General features: G+C 40.4%; 2 protein-coding genes and 1 non-coding gene across 6 annotated transcripts in view; 2 read left to right on the plus strand and 1 right to left on the minus strand.

Annotated features, from left to right (window-relative positions):
- Positions 1-2,271: 2,271 nt before the first annotated feature.
- Positions 2,272-7,128, minus strand: cry5 (cryptochrome circadian regulator 5). 4 transcript variants are annotated; one of them, XM_030722059.1, is made up of 12 exons: positions 7,038-7,079; positions 6,846-6,922; positions 6,373-6,589; positions 6,035-6,229; positions 5,830-5,948; positions 5,549-5,703; positions 5,308-5,448; positions 4,922-5,089; positions 4,619-4,759; positions 3,558-3,709; positions 3,249-3,469; positions 2,272-3,141 (listed from the first exon to the last, which is right to left on the minus strand). In XM_030722059.1, exons 3-12 carry the CDS (start codon positions 6,585-6,587, stop codon positions 3,083-3,085), a joined length of 1,566 nt encoding a protein of 521 aa, XP_030577919.1. In that variant the 5' UTR covers positions 6,588-6,589; positions 6,846-6,922; positions 7,038-7,079; the 3' UTR covers positions 2,272-3,082. The 4 variants fall into 4 exon arrangements, with proteins under 4 accessions (XP_030577919.1, XP_030577911.1, XP_030577901.1 ...); XM_030722051.1 differs by lacking the exon at positions 6,846-6,922 and having other exon boundaries at positions 7,038-7,128; XM_030722041.1 differs by lacking the exons at positions 6,846-6,922; positions 7,038-7,079 and having other exon boundaries at positions 5,549-5,682; positions 6,373-6,822.
- A 317-nt stretch (positions 7,129-7,445) lies between these two features.
- On the plus strand, positions 7,446-7,517 carry trnah-gug (transfer RNA histidin (anticodon GUG)). The gene has a single exon. It is a non-coding gene; the product is annotated as a tRNA-His (tRNA).
- Positions 7,518-8,304: 787 nt separating this feature from the next.
- Positions 8,305-18,177, plus strand: part of LOC115776066 (FERM domain-containing protein 5-like) — an 84,726-nt gene continuing 74,853 nt past the window's right edge. Inside the window, exon 1 of the mRNA XM_030723683.1 lies at positions 8,305-8,913. Within this exon, the coding sequence (XP_030579543.1) occupies positions 8,812-8,913 (102 nt within the window). The 5' untranslated portion in view covers positions 8,305-8,811. The remainder of the gene's footprint in view (positions 8,914-18,177) is intronic.

Below are 18,177 nucleotides of genomic sequence, written 5' to 3' on the forward strand. Positions count from 1 at the left end.
TCAGCATGTGCTCGTGAACCTTTAACTCACAGCTTTCTCTTGTCCCTCATTGTTTCTCCTATTATAATGCCATTAGTACAACAACAACAACAACAAAAAAGAAAAATCAGCTTCACCAACCTTCCTCAACTTTGTTAGCCTTAGTACTCAGCCACTGGAGAATGCTTGCCTTCAGTCTTTAACAAATAATTATACTTGGTCATGTATTTTTTCCCTTAAATTTAGCAGTGATAACATTTTTTGTTATGAATAGATGGTCTGTAAGTTTTCATGTACCTTTGCTTTGAACAACAGAATCCTAGGTCTGTTTTTTTTTCTGCTTTTAAGCATATAAATAGAAGGGATACAGTGAGCATGTTCTCTGGTGTTGTGGTAATCTTAATAAAATGGTGATGTAAACTTAAACCAACCCACTTGAGTCAAGTGAGGCCAGTTCCTGCTTTAAGTGGTGCACTAGTTGATACTGAGAGCTTTCCTTATCAAACGTTTGAGTGCATTCATATTATTTTGTAATGTCACGTAATGATTTTTTTTTTGTTTTATTTGAAAAGCCTCTGTCCTATTCTTATGGCAAGAGAGACTTGTTGCTTTAAAACATACACAAAGTGAAGTGGCAGTTAACTCTTTCGTGTTGCTGCCTGTGGAGGAGCCTCCTGATATAAATCGCTACTTTTAAAGCTACATGAAACACCAGCTGCATGGGAACACACTGTTCTAATTCAGCTGGGATGTTACAGTTCTCAGATCCAACATGGTTTGAGTGGTGAGGTGTTGACATGAGCTCATGGGGAGAGGGGTATACCAGCAGAAAAACAGGGGGAGGTAGCTATAACTGGAATTTTGATTGCAAATTAATTATTCTTTCTGGGAATAAAGCCAAACATATTGACAGGATCAAAAAATGCTAGAATGTATGCAGGTACACTGTTGCGTAGGTGATTTCGGTTCACCCAGACCTGCTGAGCTCTGTTGTGAGGGTTTACTGGCAGAGTGACCCAATGCCAAGTGTACCCCAAAACACCCTTGCACATAAATGCACAGTCAGAAAGCAGATTGTTTTGATGTTTGACAGGTCTCTGTGGAAACCGAGCTTGGCTTTGTATGGCCGTCTGGCCTGCTACTGAGCCTGTGACATCATCCTCTGGTTATTCACACCAGTGTCAGCTCCAAGGAAGCAGAAACAGGAGAAGACTTGACCTCCAAGAACAGCTGTGTGCCCAGCACACTCACACACACACACACACACACACACCTTTATGTAGCAGAGCCCTGTTCACATTGACTATGACCAATTATGCATGCACACACAATACGTAATTGACTAGCAGGCCATAGGTAATACTGCATGTCAAGCAAAATCCTAATAAAAAAAGAAAAAACTGAAACCCATTTGTATATATGAAAAATTTTGCATCAAAGTTTTAGGAATGAGGAAACTAGAAAAAAAATATTTTGATATAGAAAGCAGAATCTAGAATCACTTCACATTAGAGATAAAAATTTTATTTGAACTTTTGTTTGTATGCAGTTAAAATTGAGATAAAAAAAAAAAAACCTATTAAAACAAACAAAAAAATCACTACCAGATCATTTCCACTTTCTGTTCCTTTCCTTCAGATAGTTAAAGTACAATGTCAGCTGCTTGGTGCCAACTACAGCTACTCTACAACTTACTTTTATTCTTATTTTTTATGCCAGTTAAATAAACTCATTTATATATATTCCAAAACTAAACACGTGACAGATTTAATCTTTGAACACCTAAAAATATCTTGGGAGAGTATCTTTGATACACTTGATCTAGACACACAAAAAAAAAAAAAAAAAAAAAAGTACAACAGATTCGAGTTTTTCTGCAGGCATTGTAGTGCCATCTAGTGGAAATAATGTATATATAATGTTTGTTAAGAAGAAGAAACAGCCTTTATTGTCCCACAGAGGGGAAATTTGGGTGTAACAGCAGCCGCAGTTATTATAAATATAAATAAAGATATAATAATTCACACTATTAAGAAAAGAATATATATAAAATCAACAAACAATATTAACCTTAATACTACTAATAATAATAACACTATATACAATGTGCATGATGTGCCGGACTATTTACAGTATATTATATATTATCCTACATTGTGTAGGCTATTGTGGTTTTTGTTGGGAGCAGTGATGGTTATAAAGTCTTACAGCTGCTGGGAGGAAGGATCTGCGGTAACGCTCCTTTGTGCATTTAGGATTGTTAAATAGAAGCAGTAGTTTTAGAATGTAGCCATTTTATTGCTCAAGACACAATATTAATTTTCATTTTGACATTTTATTAAAGAGTGAGGATTGAAAATGACATGAGACTTTGCAAGATGTAAAGACAGTCTCACCTGTAAACAGTTCTCTCTTATTTGCTATGCTGTGATTGGATACAAACCTCTGTGTAGTCACATTCAGGTTGTAAACCAAGGTTTTTATCATTTTAACCACACAGGTTGTTTTGCAATTTAAAACACACAAAAAAACACCCCCAAAAAACAAAAATCCAGATTAGCAGAAAGAAGCTGAGGTCCATGCTTCTTATTAACCGTAACAGTAATCTTACAGGACAATGATGAAGTATGACTGATGTACAGATCGTGTGTAAATTGTCTCAGTTAGTTTGCAAATATGTCAACAAAACTGCCATTTTATGATACAAATAAATAAATACAAGCAATGCCAGATGTCAATAAAACAGACTTTGGACCATCTTCCCCAAGATTTAAAACTTTTTTTCCAGTTTTCTTGATTTTTCAAAACCATTTTCCCCATGGCATACTGTCTTTCAAACCTTATTCTTTTTTTTCTATTTAACATGATAACAATCTCAATATTTAGACAAGATGACGCTGACCTTTAGAAAACATCATCTCTGTGCAGTAAGTATACAAGTATACTTCTTACCTGATTTATTTTTAACTCAAGGCACATTTTAAACACTGACATAAACACAACATAAAAAGTAAAAACCAACAGTAATAATGATATAAAACAGTAACCAAGCTCTCAGTACAGGAAAGCTACCAAAACCTGAATATACAGTGATTTGTAATTACTATACTTTTGCTTTCTTCTTGAACATGTCGATGACAGATGGAGCCTTGCGTTTTACACCTTGAAGGAAAACACACACACACACACACACACACACAGAGAAACAGAATTTAATGCAAGCATGACAAATACAAAAGAACAGAAAGTTTTTTTGTTTCTTGTAGTACCTTGCTTTTTGTTAGGTGACTCTGTGGTGTCTGGAGATCTCTTGGCATAAGCCAGTTTCATCCTCTGAATGTTTTTCTTGCTGATCACTTCATGCTGTACAATGGGATGTGGGTAGTCTTTACCCACAATACATCCTGCTACCTCCTGGATCCTGCGTGGAGCTTTCCAAGGTTCATAGATATATTCTGCTGGAAACTTCTTCAAAAGAGGGAGGTACTTCCTATAAACATAGGAGAAAAATTCTAAATTGTTTCAAATAATACATGTTAAGAATGTAAGTTTGATAGGTAATCGGTTTATGATATTACCTGATGTAGTCTCCGTTTTTATCTGTCTTCTTCCCAAAGGCAACTGGAGAGTAAACCCTAAAATACTGGTGGAAGAAGGTGCTTGCTGACAGCCACTGCCAGTTTCCAGCATTCAAAGCCCAGTCACCATCCAATAAAAGCTCCTCGAACACCTTCAGAAGCAATGAAGAAAATATTAAGCTTATTATACTGATTTGGCATTATAAATTCTGCTAGACTCACAGTGAACAGTCAATAAACACAAGCATAACTTAGAATGCACAACTGATAGCTAAGGTGTAGACACTAACCCCAGGCCGCCATTTAAAGTTGTAGACTTTGATATAATCCCCTCTCATTGTCAGTTTACTCACAAAAGTTTTCTGAAACATTTTTAACCTCTTTTTAAAAAGACTTCATGTTAAATGGCAGCATTTTTTTACATTCCTGTAGAGAAATGTAATTATTTCAGGAAGTTTAAAGCAATGTCACTCTTCTGGAGAAAGTCATCCATGCATTTTTTTTCCTCAAGACTAGACTACTGCAACTTGCTCCTCTCTGCCATAAGTGAAAAGTCATTGTCTTGCCCTCAAATGATTTAGGCTGCAGGAACTCGGCCTCTTTCTGGTATTACCAGCCAGCATCACATCACCCCAATCCGGGCTTCTCCCCACTGGCTTCCTGTATGATTTAATTTTTTTTTTTAATTTAAGATTTTAGTCACACTTAAAGCTGGGCCTTTCTGGCTGTTCTGTGTGTTTCCCAAATGACCAAATTCTTCACCCTCTCTCTAAAAGGACACTCAGACTCCCTATAGAGGAAGCTCATTTCCACCACTTGTATCTGCAGTCTCATTCTTCTGGGTATACCCATAACTTGCCATAGGTGGGGGGAGGACAACTTTGCTATAATGCTCAGCACTCTCTTCACCACAACAGACCAGTACAGCATCTGTATCACTGCAGACGCTGTACCAATCCATTTGTCGAGCTCCCACTCCTTTCTTCTCTCACTTGTGTTGATAATAATAATAATAATAGTATCAATGCTAGTAGCAGCTGATATAGCCTTTGTGGGCTGACCTTCTGCCCTTCTTCCCAGCTGATCCAGAGATCTCCCCTAGTAAGGAAACAAGCAACGGCATGTCTGGCCAGGTGGTGGATCCAGCCCTCCTGCCTCAGCTGAGTCATGATGGCATCAATGAAGGGGTAACCAGTCCGAGCCTTAGAGGAGAGTGCAAAACAAAAAAGAATCATCTGTGACACAGGAAATTAGACTATCGCTCATTTAACAGTAATTACATGAGTATGTCAACATGAAAAGTCCTTTTCCCGGCCCATCGGTTTTCTCTAGATAAACTTAATTTAAGGACTCAATCTCAGTACCTCGCTCCAAGCAGCTAGATATTCAGGGTTTGTGTCCCAGTCCACCTGAGTACACACACTGTTACCCTCCATCTTGTTAAAGTTAGGTATGCCCAAACTGGCTGTGTAGAAGAACTCTCTCCAGAGTAACTGGCCATGGAGGGAAACTGGAGGATCTGAGTGTTTGTTCTGTTTAAAAAAAAAAAAAAAAATCACATTAAGGCCAAATATGAATAAAGCACACTGCGCCTGTAACCTCGCACCACAATCATTAGGCATGATAAAAGGAAAGTATTCGGATTAGCCTCAATGAATTTAGTTTGTTTGCTGCAAAAATTTATTAAACACTTTTATAAACTAGTTTACCTTATTAATTACAAAATCTGTATATGAAATGCAACACGCACCCCCTTATACACCTCTGTGAGTCTCCACCAGAAGGTTCTGACTGATAGGCATCCAAAGGTGACATATGGACTGAGAACAGTGGTGCTGGGGCTCAAAGAGTTTGGAGAAGTCTGTGGCTTCTCAAAGGTACACACCCATTTCTGAAAGGCACATATAGAACATGTTTCAGACAGAGAATGTAGGCATGTCTTCTGTCAAAATCTTGCAGATAAATAGGATGTAGATGTGATGCTAGTTTACAGTTCTTTTCATATGTTCGTCTAGTCTCCTGAGAGCCTCCTGTTCTCCTCCTGGAAACAGCTCCTCTCCAAGGGTAGTGGTGTCCAGGCCAAGCTCCTTCAGTGCTGGAATCCCATATTCCTTCTCATGGTTTTCTGAGGAAGGCATCTTTATATCTTTGACAGAGGAGACTCACATCTAAATTTTCACATTTGTATTTTAGATAAATGTGCTTACATCGATGCAAAGAACTCCATGTGATAATTCAGTAGCACTATACTGTCTTTCTGGTAGTCTCATACCTTTCATGTCGTCCATGGTTGGAGCAGAGACTGGTCTCTTAGGGGGACCGATAGTCTTCACTATTGCTTGCAAATGTTTGTAAGTAAGTGGAGGTTTCCCACTGTTTTCCTCAATTATTCTATGAAAACAAACAAAAAAAAACAGTCAAGAAAATAAAACACAGTGAAAATCCAACTATGTGTACATGCTCAGCATGACTTTTACCTGTCTATATTATACAGCGTGTGTGAAACTTTGTAGAGGACTTCAACTCCATGTTCTTTGGCCAGCGAGGTCACTTTGCTGTCGCGCTGGAGGCTGTAGGGCTCTGTGTCATACTCATAGGTCAGCCTGGTCACTTTCCACTTGGTGAACAACTTGGGGAACACATCTTCTGGTCTCCCTCTCACAACAAACAGCCTGAGGGGGTTGAACATACCACAACATGACAATAAGTGTTTGATGGCAGCAGTCTGACTTAAATCTTATAATTACAACCAGATAGTTTAAAAAAAAAAAAAAAAAAAAAGCTTAATATTTCTGAGTGTCGCCTGTGTCTCTACCTAGAGTTATGTTTCCTGAGGCTGCAGTCTAGGTCCTTCAGGGCTCCTATGAGGAACCTCCAGCGGTTGATGCCCACGCAGGTGTTGTTCTGGAAGTAAGGGTCCAGTATGAACACAGGGTACAGCTTCTTACAGTCCTTCAGAGCAGCCATCAGTGCTGGGTTGTCATGCAATCGGAGTCCCTTGCGGAACCAGTGAATACACGTGTGAGCCATGCCTGCAAACATGTGAATCACAAATACAATGCACAAAAACATAAGGAAGAGGTGAAGGTTAATGATCTTCAATGGGCTTTTGAACTTAAAGGGACTGAGGCTGCCGGTTAATTCCTCCCCTCCACCTCACCAATTCTCAATAATGGAGAGCTCATCCTATACAGACACAAAATCCACAGAAATGACTAAGACTTAAGATCTTTAAAACTACAGAGAGCACCAATCTTAAAACAAAATAAAGAGAGGAACAAACACTACTTTTCACAGAACAACTTGAAAGGAATGCATCTGGAAGTTCTGAACATCGGCTTGAATTTGCACGTCAGCGGCAGAACCTGCAGAAACGTCACGTCAAAAATGCAACCAACATGCAGTGTAACGAATCTACACCACAATGGCATTCAAACATTAAATACCAAAATGCTGCACAGTAGCCAAGCAAAACTTTACCTTCTTGGGGCGTTGTATCTGATCAGCTGAAGCTGTGTTTACCGAAAAAATTCAGTGTTTGGTAACAAGCACGTTTGGTTTGTTACAAAACAGGAAGATGTGCTACGTCGGCAGCAAAGTCCGCCAATCAAAAGAGGGCTGGTGGTGCCACTGCAGCACTTTGTTGGTTTATCCACCAGATGGTAACATCGTGCAGACAGTAACCGAAGTTAATGATTTTATACTGTCACAGAAACCCAATGTGCTCCCGATACTTACTAAAAGTTGTGCTGTCTTCTATATGTTGCTTATTTAAATCACCTATTTTAAGCTTGTCTCAGTATTGCACAAATAGTTGACAAGCTTTTGACGGGTTTGCTAAAGACACCACGTTTCTGGTTGTCTGAACCCGTAAGCTCATCGTAGCTCGCCGTGATCGTATAGTGGTTAGTACTCTGCGTTGTGGCCGCAGCAACCCCGGTTCGAATCCGGGTCACGGCATTGTGAAACAATGTCACGGCAGATGAGCTCTTTTTTGATTAAGCGAGTGCAAATTTCTGGTGGTCCCGACATTGTAATTATTTTTATAAATGCGTGAATGCACAGCCTGCATCACCACGCAGGCCTGAAAATAAGTCGACATCCACTCGTTTCCTACCACTGGAAGCATTTTGGGAAATGTAGCCAGCCAAAATAGAAAGAACTAGGGCCCTATTAATGCGGAAGTTTTCCCATTACTCCATTGTAATTACCACAAAGCCCCCCAAGAGAGAGACATAGTCGAAGAAATGGAAGAACTACCTAATTTTCTGATCACTCATCCAGCAGAGATCTTTCTCTGCTGCCCTCTGTTGCTATTGAGCAAGGCATGCCAATCGAGGCATTCTGATGGTCGCACTTGGGACTAAAAGCAAGAAAGTGATGAAAACCACTGGTCATTTAGAAATGGACGCGCAGAAGTGTAGATATATAAACTTTCTACTTTCTGATAACCAGAATACACATTTACTTTTCAATTAAACACTTTCATCGTGTACAAATAATGTTTTTGGATACATATTTAAAGGCAGGAAATCAACCTGTGGAGGATAAGATGTTTAAATATGCTGTTGCCTTCACCTTCTGTCGGAAATATCATATTAAACAAAGGTAAAATTGACAAACTGTTAAATCTGACACGTGAGGTGTGACGTTATAGTAGTTGAGCGTAAGTATGTTTCAGGAATATTGAGCTGACGCATTTTTGTGGCTGTAGTCATTTGTATATCAACTTAAATTAATTCAGCAACTTCTGCAACAGCACGGAGCAACTGCCTGTTTGACTTGTGAAACTGTGTTATTATTCCATGTGGATTTAGTCACGACTTGCAGCAGCCTATCGGAATTTCGGCTTCTGTCTTTAACTCTGCGAAGGCAGCATCTCAGTTACTGCTCTGTTGGCTGACAGACTCGCCATTCATCAACCAGCCCGCCCAGCAGCATTGAGAGCGGCATGGCAACGGCGAGGAGACGAGGGGAGAAGGTGTGGTGACAGTTTAACCGGACCAGAGAGCCGCAGCAGCAGCTACAGCAGCAGTGTTTCCACTCCTCGCGGACGGGAGAAACGCAGCACCTCGGTCAGTCCACGCTCACACGCTGATAAAGCGATGCACCACCGCTGCCTGTCTGCACAGTCGCTGCCACTGACCAGGTGCTGGAGCAAAGACCAGGGACGCCGTTAACGTCTCAGAACATAAACTTGTATGTATGTTCTGTGTGCACCTCTCTGTGGTCCCGTTCGCAGACGATCGAGAAGATGCTGAGCCGACTGATGAGCAGCAGCATCAGGAGTCTGGACCGGGAATGCAATTGCACCGTGCGGCTGCTGGACGATTCGGAGTACACCTGCACGATCCAGGTCAGTGGAGACCAACATTTCCTGTTTCTCGAATCACCTTGTTGCAGAGGACGTGCTATTGACACGTAACAGGGTGGCGATCAGGTAAAGTGACGTTTCCTCCGCTCGCCCATCACATTCAATCTGATGGTTGCAGGAAAATTTCAGATTAATAGAGGCATCATCTATCAAAGGTTTAGTCATCTTAACATCACACCTGATTGTAATGTTTTTTTTTTTTGTTTTTTTTTTTTATGATGAAACCTGTCGTATTGGAGCTGCGGATGTTAGGCTTTCGTCAGAGAACTACCTGTGTGGACATGCTATGATGACCGCATGTGGTGCGTGCATTGCGTAGCAAATATCAAGGATGGTCAGATTACACGATATGCCAGGACAAGGAATCCCCTAATGTTAAAAGAAAATAAAACAACGGTTTAAGCTGTTGTCAGCTTTTGTACATGCACTGATTTGAATGTATTATAGAACTAATCTGGATAATCTGATCTTGAACGATTTCAGTGAAGGAGTCAGTCGGGATTTCTAGATTCCTACATGAGCCAGTCTGGTTTTGGCTCACAACCACAGAAAGTTAAATGTTTATATTCCAGTCACATTTACAGTTAGTGTAAACAACGCACGTCTCATAGTCTCAGTTGGTTGACCTTCAGACTGACCCCATGTTCAACTGATGAACTGACGCTTTATAGTGATGAGAAAAATTTACCTCCATTTTTGCTTTTGTTGTTGTTGCTTTTAAGAAATTTAGAAATTCTTCTATATCTTAGCCAGCGTTAATGCAGAGATATTCTTTTCCAAATTTAAAATTAGTATGACATTTGTATTTTCAGAATTTTGCAGCAGAAACCTTAATGATCCAGATTTTGTTGAGATCTCTAAATGCTTGAAAATAAATAACATACATGACAAAAAAATAAAAAATCTCAGCAAAGCTTGTATGAATAGGCAAAACACAAAGGAGATCTATTTATAATGTTTACTCTTGCATCACGTAATAAGGCTGTAAGTAAAAATGTAAATTTATTGTCTTTTTAGCTCCTTTGTTGGATTGGATGGATAAGATATTGTGGATCTGTTTTATTGCTTTATAAAAGTGTTTCCACCTTTCTGTCTAGCAGTTGTAGATCAGTGACACTGTTTGTGTGACAGCTTAATTCAGAGGCTTCCATAAAACCGATTAATGCTGTATTTTGGTTTAATCATTCAGTCATTCTTCTTTCTCTGAGTCCTTGCAGTTGTTTGGAGCATTTATTTTTATTTCGTGTAGTTTGAGTTACTCAGTCAATTGCTATATTGGCATATGTGTGTGTACCCCCCCCCCCCCCACACACACACACACACACTTTATTTTTATTTTATTTTTATTTTATTGTTTGTAGACTTATTTGTACTCTGCACTACACTGTATCACCTCTGCTGTTCCTCTGAATCTACTCCGAGCCTATAGCAACATAATTTTGTTCTAATGCGCACTGTATGGTGTAATTTCAATGACAATAAAGTCTATGTCTATGAAGGAGCAGCATGGTGGTGTGGTGGTGTTTGCGTGGGTTTTCTCCAGGTACTCTGGTTTCCTCCCAGAGTCCAAAGACATGCAGTTAGTGGGGTTATCACCAGTCACTAATTAACCTAACTGGAGTAAATTGCCCATAGGTGTGAATGTACGTGTGAATGGTTATCTATCTCTGTGTTAGCCCTGTGATAGACTAGCAGCCTATCCAGGGTGTGCCATGTGTACCCTGCCTCTCGCCCTATGGTAGCTGGGATATGCTGCAGTCCTCCCGTGACCCTGAAAAGGATAAGTGGAAGAAAATAGATGGATGGATATTGGCATGAATAAAGGCAAGACGTGACTAGAGTCAGTAAGCACACAGTTTGTTTATATGAGAGTGAATGCAGGAGGAAGAGGAAGTGATTAATGTGTTTTACCTCCTTTGTAAATCAAGTGAGTATGTTTGTGTCTTTTGTGTTGGTGCATCATTATAAAGTATGATTTGTGAATGATCTAACCTGGTCTTTGATTTGCTGGATGTGCGTTTGATGCCTCTTTCTGGAAGAGATTCCAGCGGTGCTGAATTAGAGATGACAGCACAGAAAGGCCATCAACACCTGCTCATTTCTAGGATCTGACAGCAAAGGCAAAGCAAGGCTTTCAGCATCTAACAACTTAAAGTGGCAGTGCTCAGGGGACAGATAAAATGGGAATTTTGTCAGCCTCAGGTCTTTTACTGCCTGTAAAAAAAAATAAAATCAGCATTACCAACAAGTGGGGAGTAACATGAATGGTTTTCAGTGAAGTGATTGTATTTTCTTACTGCAGCATGTTGGGTAGTACTCATTCAGATGATGGTGACTTTGAGCCTATCCCCAGTAGCTTGCATATTCATCTTGAGAGAAAAGGGAGTGCTTTGTAGTTGATTTGACTTTTGACCAGCTTGCCAAATTACCTTTGTTTTAACATTACTATTTAAAAAGCAAAGCACCATGTAGGTTTTTGCTTTTGGTCACGTGTGGGGAAGACGTGGTGTGTCTTGTGCTTTTGCTGTAGCCTGCACTTTTTCCCCCTTTGACTTCTAAGCAGCTCTTTTTCCCCAAGTGTGATTCAAAGTGTTTGGTTGTCAAGATATGCTGATCCCATCCTTTCAGCAAGTGAATGCACTCAGCAGAGATAGAATGCCTAATTTCTAGTGGAGCTTGTACTGAGAAGGATTAGCTCTCTTTTGGCGTATGTCATTATTTCCAGCATGGGAAATAATGACATACACCATTATTTCACACTGTGGGGCCCTTGATGAAGCACAACTGGTCTGAATGGAGACATAAATAGGATCATCGGCTTAATCAATCATCTATTGTTTACAACAACAACAATGCCATTTATTTGCTGGCATCAGAATGTGTGAACACAGCATTTAGGAAACTCTATTAATTATGTTTTACACAAAGCATCTCTAAAGCTAAATAAACACTGGTGATGCCTTCATTTTTTGTCAGCATAAAGTACATTACAGTGTCTTTAGTGCAGAATGACATCATTGTGGGCTCAAGGAAAATGAGAGTGGATGGTTGCTGTCCTTTCCTGGCCCACCTTACAAAGGTGGCCCAGAATAAAGGGCCCTCATGGGGCCCAGTGGTCACATTCTCTATTTAGCTCAATTAGCCTACACCTTTAACAGCTGCCGTTAGAGTGGAATTGCATCTTTGGGGAACAATGAGAGAAAAAACCTCCATAACTGGAGGAAAATCTCAATGTGAAGACAGCCTGCAGTGGAATAGGAGATGGTGAAGGTGTCCTGTTTTTTTTAACATGGACCGCTGACTTTGCCTGTCTGTTGGCCAGGCTTACCTACCAGTCTAATCAGACTGAAGCATGGGGAGAACCAAATTCATTAATTTGTCCTGTTCTTCTGACAAGATTCTGCCCTTCAGAAAATTCACAGTCATTTTACATCCACAAATGTTTAAGCCTCAACTAATGATTGATACACAGAGCTGTTTCTGCAGGCAGAAAATTAAGAAAAGGGTAAATGGTTGCTGTGATGAAAAGGTGGAATGTGCTTTGTCTTCCCAAATTTTAAGGAAGACAAAGTTCAGACTAGGGTCACCTGTTGTTAGTGGACCTTATCAGCAGAGGTTTGAGATAGTTTCAAAAAAGCAAAATTTCAGAATATAAAGGTAGCAGTGACAGTGCAGAGGAGAGTAACCTAATGCACATGTAGGGCTGTGCAGTTAATTGGATTTTATGTTCAGTTACTTTGTGTCCAAAATTCACTTCTCTACAGGCTGTTGAAGATTTTGTTCAGCTTGAGCAAGATGATGGAAAGAATGACATTGGTTCAGCTGAATTTAGCTGTTTAGAAACACTGTGCTCAGAGTGGTCTACAGTGACCATATATAGGTAGGCACAGTTTCAGTTAAAGATTTGTATCACCTCAGAAACTTAGCTCTACTGTTACCTACATCAGTCCCTTTATCTTTAGTGGTCTTTGGCCGATGTTGCAACTCAAACATAAATTGACTGAATTCATGCATTTATCCACTTTACTCTTTTTCTTCTTCTTTTGACTGCTCCCTTTAGGGGTTTCTACCATTAATCATCTGCCTCTATCTCACCCTGTCCCTAGCACCCACCTCTGTCACACCAGTCCTCTGCATGTCTTTCTTCACTACATCCACTCTTCCCAGTGGTTTGCCTGGCAGCTCCGTCTTCAACATCCTTCATCCAGTATATCCACTCAGGGTTCTAGCCAGCGATTGATCACCCGGTGCTGTGCCATGTTGAGGTTGTCTTGCGCCAGGCTGAGAATTTCACCAGTTTGCTGTTGGAATTCTTCTATCACTGCAATTAGCAAGCGGGTGCGTACCGCGCACCCTCCGCCCCGTCACAAATACCAGACTGATTTGTTTTCTCTCGCTATATCACTGCATTATAGTATTATTTCACCGCAGTTTGCAATCTACCACCGGGACGGCCAGTGTCATTCACAGTGCGCATGCCTGATCTCTCGACAGTCCTGTTCACGTTTGATATCACGTGGCTACAGAAAGCAAAATGGTGACCAGCGTTAAAGTGAGGGGAAAGAAAAGGAAAGGGGAGCACAAATGACAATTTTGAGCTTCATATTTAACATAAATTTCCAGGAGCTTAGTGTTGCCAAATTAGTGACTTTTCAGGCCCCTCTAGCGACTTTTTCCCCCAAAAAGCAACTTTTTCCGATAATGTCGGCAACTTTTGGGGATAGCCCGGAAAGCCGAAATCCTCCGCCTCTGCCGTGTTTTGTGTACACATTGCACACGTACCGCATCCCTTAGTACGCTTCAGCATCACCCGGACCTTGCTTGGGAAAGGTTTGCTTCACCTCTCTTGTGCACTGTCTGTTGCTTTGGATGGTTGACCCTGCTACTTAAACTTGTACACCTTCACTAACTCTGCTCCTGGAATCTTAACTGTTACATCTGTTTCCCTCTCATCCACACATATATTCTGTCTTGCTTCTGGTGACTTTCATTTCTCTTCTCCAGAGGATGCTTCCACCTCTCCAGGCTTTCTTCCACCTGCTCTTTCTTGCAGCTCACAATGTCATCTGCAAACATCATAGTCCACAGAGGCTCCTGACTGACCTCATTTGTCAAACTGTCTGTCCATCACCACTGCAATCAAGAAGTGTCCAGCTTCACATGCAGTCCACAATCCTTTTTCTCTTCCCTGCCATCCAGAGCCTGTCTTAACTCCTCCTTGCACTCTGCGCCTCTGTCTTCACTTGCTTCCTCTTCTTGATTTCCAGAGTTGCCCTACAGACTATCATCCAATGTTGTCTAGCTACAACCTCAATTGACACCACTTTGCAGTTCCCTATCTCTTTCAGATTGCACCTCCAGCACAAGATATTGTCCACCTGTGTGCACATTCCTCCACTCTTGTATGTCACCCTGTGTTCTTGAAGTATGTGTTCACCACAGCCATTTCCATCCTTTTTGCAAAATCAACCACCGTCTGTACTTCCACATTTCTCTCCTTAACACCAAACCTACCCTACTCCTTTTCATCTCTTTTCCCTTCACCTACATGCCCACTGAAGTCTGCTCCAATCACTAATCTCTCCCACCTGGGGACACTCTCTACCGCTTCATCCAACTTTCTCCTGAATTCTTCTTTCTCTTTAAACTGACATCCAGCCTGTGAGATATTCAACATCACAGCTTCAAACTCATGATCCTGTCTGACACTCTCTTCACCTCCACAACACTATTCACATACTCTTCCTTCAAGATTACCCCTACTCCATTTCGATTACTACACCAGAGTAGCAGTCCAGTGCTCCTTGCCCCGCTTCCTTTCCAACAGACTCCTGCACATGCAATATTTCTACCTTCCGTCTCTCCATGATATCAGCCAACTTGCTTCCTTTACCAGTCATAGTCCCTACATTTAAGTCCCCACTCTCATCTCCACACTCCTGCCTCAATTTCTCTTTCTGCCTCTGAACACGCCTTCCCTCTCTCCTCGTCCTTTGTCTTTGGCCAACAGTAGCACAGTTTCCATTGGCACCCTGTTGGCCAACAGCACCAGAGGTGGTTGTTCTCAAGCCAGCGCCTGGAAATCCTCGATGAACCGCGTGTTTGATTTGGCACAGTTTTTACACTGCATGTCTTTCCTAACACAACCTTCCCCAGTTATCCGGGCTCCAGCACTAGAAGTACACTGGGTTGTGGCCCTTGTGGCTAGGTTTACCCACAAACACATATTAATGGTGGCAAGCTATAATGCAAGGCATTGCCCTAACCAGAGGGAGTAATTTGGGGTACTTATGTAAGACAACTTGTGAGGAGGAGGAGCACAGATCGAATCACCAACCCTCAATAAGTAGATGTCCTCTACCTGCTGAGTCACCCCATCCCCATCAATAAGAGGATGAATAGTTTCTTCCTTCAGTATTACAAAAATAATGATAATACTATTTTTTTCATACTACTCACCTGTACATCTGTGATTGTCCAAATCAATAAAATAATAGGACAGGCATTTAGTGTTCAAAAATTGGTTAAAAAAAAAGTCATTGACTTGCACTGTTGGTTGAACAGTAGAAATAAAACTTTGCTCCCATCTGCAATATCTTGATGTTTGAAAATCTGACAAGAAGAGTTTCTATTAAACTTCTATTGTGATTGTTATGGCTTGTTGATTTTTTCATGTGTCCTTTCCCTTTCAGAGATCATTATTCTAATCAATTTATTAATTTTTTTCTTGGAAAATATTGACTGTTGCTCTGGTTTAAATTTAGCCTTAGCTCACGAGTATCTGTGTTAGCTTCTTTACATTTCTGAATTAGTCACTGTATTTAAAGAGGCGTTCAAATACAGGGATTATTTGGATCTACGTTTTGTTTGGCAGATATACCCTGGATGCCTTTGAATTATGTAGTCAAGGAGAGTGGTTAAACAGCCATGGCCTAGCACTGTTAATAAGCAGTGTCTCAACACAGAACACAGAATAAATTCTCCAGTGTCTCACAGACCACTGAGATACATTTTAAGAGATTATTCTATGAAAATACAAGCTATGTAATTCACTCAAAGCTCAACATAACATACAGTTCAGCAAATATCATGTAGCAGTTAGCCAGTTAATTTTTTTTTAGTGAAATGCTGTCAGCCATTTGATCTAAATTAATATTCCTGTGAACCAAAATATGTATATCAGAGATTGAAAGACAGATGAATGATAGAATAGCACTGATGCATGGAAATGTACCTCATCACTGTGATTAAGTGGCTTAGTCACCTGGCACTGACTCAAGTCCTGGATAACTCACTAATGAAATTAGGATTGCTGTTTTGAAGCCAAATGCACAACTTGGAAGAAGTTCATCTTGTTTGTGTTGTAAATGCATTATTGAAATAGGTTGCTGTCATCTCCAAAGTGGTCTCCCGGCACTTGTATTATTTTCCTCTTGGTGTACATTTCCAGGAATGTTAATAGGTATTGTAACATTTTGTTTTAATACATGGAAGGGCCTCTTCTTCTGATTATGGTTTCTTCACTAAAAAAGTTCCCCACTGAAATCATGAATATAAGAACAAAAGCAAAATATGAATTTGTGAGTGTTTAAGAAGAACCCAGAAAGTGCTGGAGAATTCAACATATCAATTTGGTGTCAAATGATTGTTCTTTAGTGAAAATGTCAAGATTATAAATGGCCATCATACTCTGAACTACAGCAGGCATTGATTCATTCTTGATAAAAATTACACTTTGGCTTCCAAATGATTTGAGTTTATGGTTGATTTTAATTTTGTACCTTGGTATAAGCTATAGTCAAAGCACTTAGACTCTGCTAAAATTTCATATGTCTTCTTCCGTTTATCCAATTCAGGGTCATGGTGGGGCTGGAGCTTATCCCAACTGTCATAGGGTATGCCCTGGACACCAGTCTATCACAGATGTAACACAGAGAGACATACAACCATGCAGCCTCACATTCACACCCACAGGGAATCTAGAATTACCAGTTAACCTACCGAGCATGTCTTTGGACTATGCAAGGCTGGAGTACCTGGAGAAAACCCACACAGTCACAGACTCCACACATGCACACTCCACACAGAAAGGTCCCATCTGAGTAGTGGATTCAAACCCAGGACCTTGTTGCTGTGAGACAATAGTTCTAAATACCACACCACCATGCATAATACTAATTCTGATAATAAAAAGTCAAGTATTCCATAGCATTCCATCAAGATATTTCACTGAAAACCACACATATAATCCTCCTGGTGACACTAGTGGAAGAGCAAGGTGATTACTTAATCATTCATTGTCTGAATGTCTGTGCAAAATGTCATGGGAGTCAACCCAGTAGGTGCTTTGTGGTGGAATGACATCCCGAGAGCCCTATCACTATCATTGACCTAAGGTTTTTGTTTTGTTTTGTTTTGTTTTTTAATGCTATTCTTATCATTTGATACTCTTACTGGTTTTGGAGGGTTCTAATCTTATAACTGAGTTTACAACTACTGAGCAGCATAATCGTGATTATGGTTTTAGCCCCAATTGAACAGCCCTGGACAAATCTGTCCAAAATTCTGAGAAACTTACTGGGTCAATAGACAACCAACCAACGTTGAATTTAGACTGTGCATTCTGCAAACGTTTGCACATCAGATCAGCTGGTACAGGCATGAATGCTGTCATTCCTGTCAAAATGTCTTTGATCAAAGCTTTCAGTGGATCTGTCAGCTGGAGATAACAGAATTGTGCTTGGATTCAGAAGCTCCCAAGTGTAGAAAACGTAATCTAAATGAGTCATTTTAAAAGGTGTTCTGTCTTTATTTTTAGACATCTTGATAATGAAAAACTGTTGATAGCCTTGTTCTCACATCACGGTTCATGGTGCCTTGCGTAGCACCTTCAGAGGTGCTAAAAGAAGAACCCAGCATGTAGGTCTGTTTGGGAGAACATATAGTTACAGGATATAAATTTCACCTGATGGCCAAACAAGCACAAGCATAAAATTCAGGCAAAGCATTTGGGCTTGCAATAATCCAGACTGGGAATTCTGGCCTTCTAAGTAGATTTATTTCTAACAGGTAAAGGCTTAATATAGAATAAAAGTAGGATGTGTTAAAAACAGAACACTTGCTTATCTGCTTTGCTGCAAGCTATATGCCACCCTACTGACATTTCTTTCTCATTTCTGTTATTTAGCAACCTGCTAAATAACATGTTAATCTGTAATGTGCAGAACTGATGAGATGAGCCTTCAG

Source organism: Archocentrus centrarchus, chromosome 3 (genome assembly GCF_007364275.1).
Source record: "Archocentrus centrarchus isolate MPI-CPG fArcCen1 chromosome 3, fArcCen1, whole genome shotgun sequence".
Lineage (NCBI taxonomy): Eukaryota > Metazoa > Chordata > Actinopteri > Cichliformes > Cichlidae > Archocentrus > Archocentrus centrarchus.

Excerpts from the sequence above, each read along its gene's own strand:
- cry5 (XM_030722035.1), bottom strand. The coding sequence starts at position 6,629 with ATGTTTTTGTGCATTGTATTTGTGATTCACATGTTTGCAGGCATGGCT. Across the intron at positions 5,704-5,829 it reads AACCATGGACGACATGAAAG|ATATAAAGATGCCTTCCTCA; the intron begins GTATGAGACTAC and ends CCTCTGTCAAAG. Across the intron at positions 4,760-4,921 it reads ATCTAGCTGCTTGGAGCGAG|GCTCGGACTGGTTACCCCTT; the intron begins GTACTGAGATTG and ends CTCTCCTCTAAG.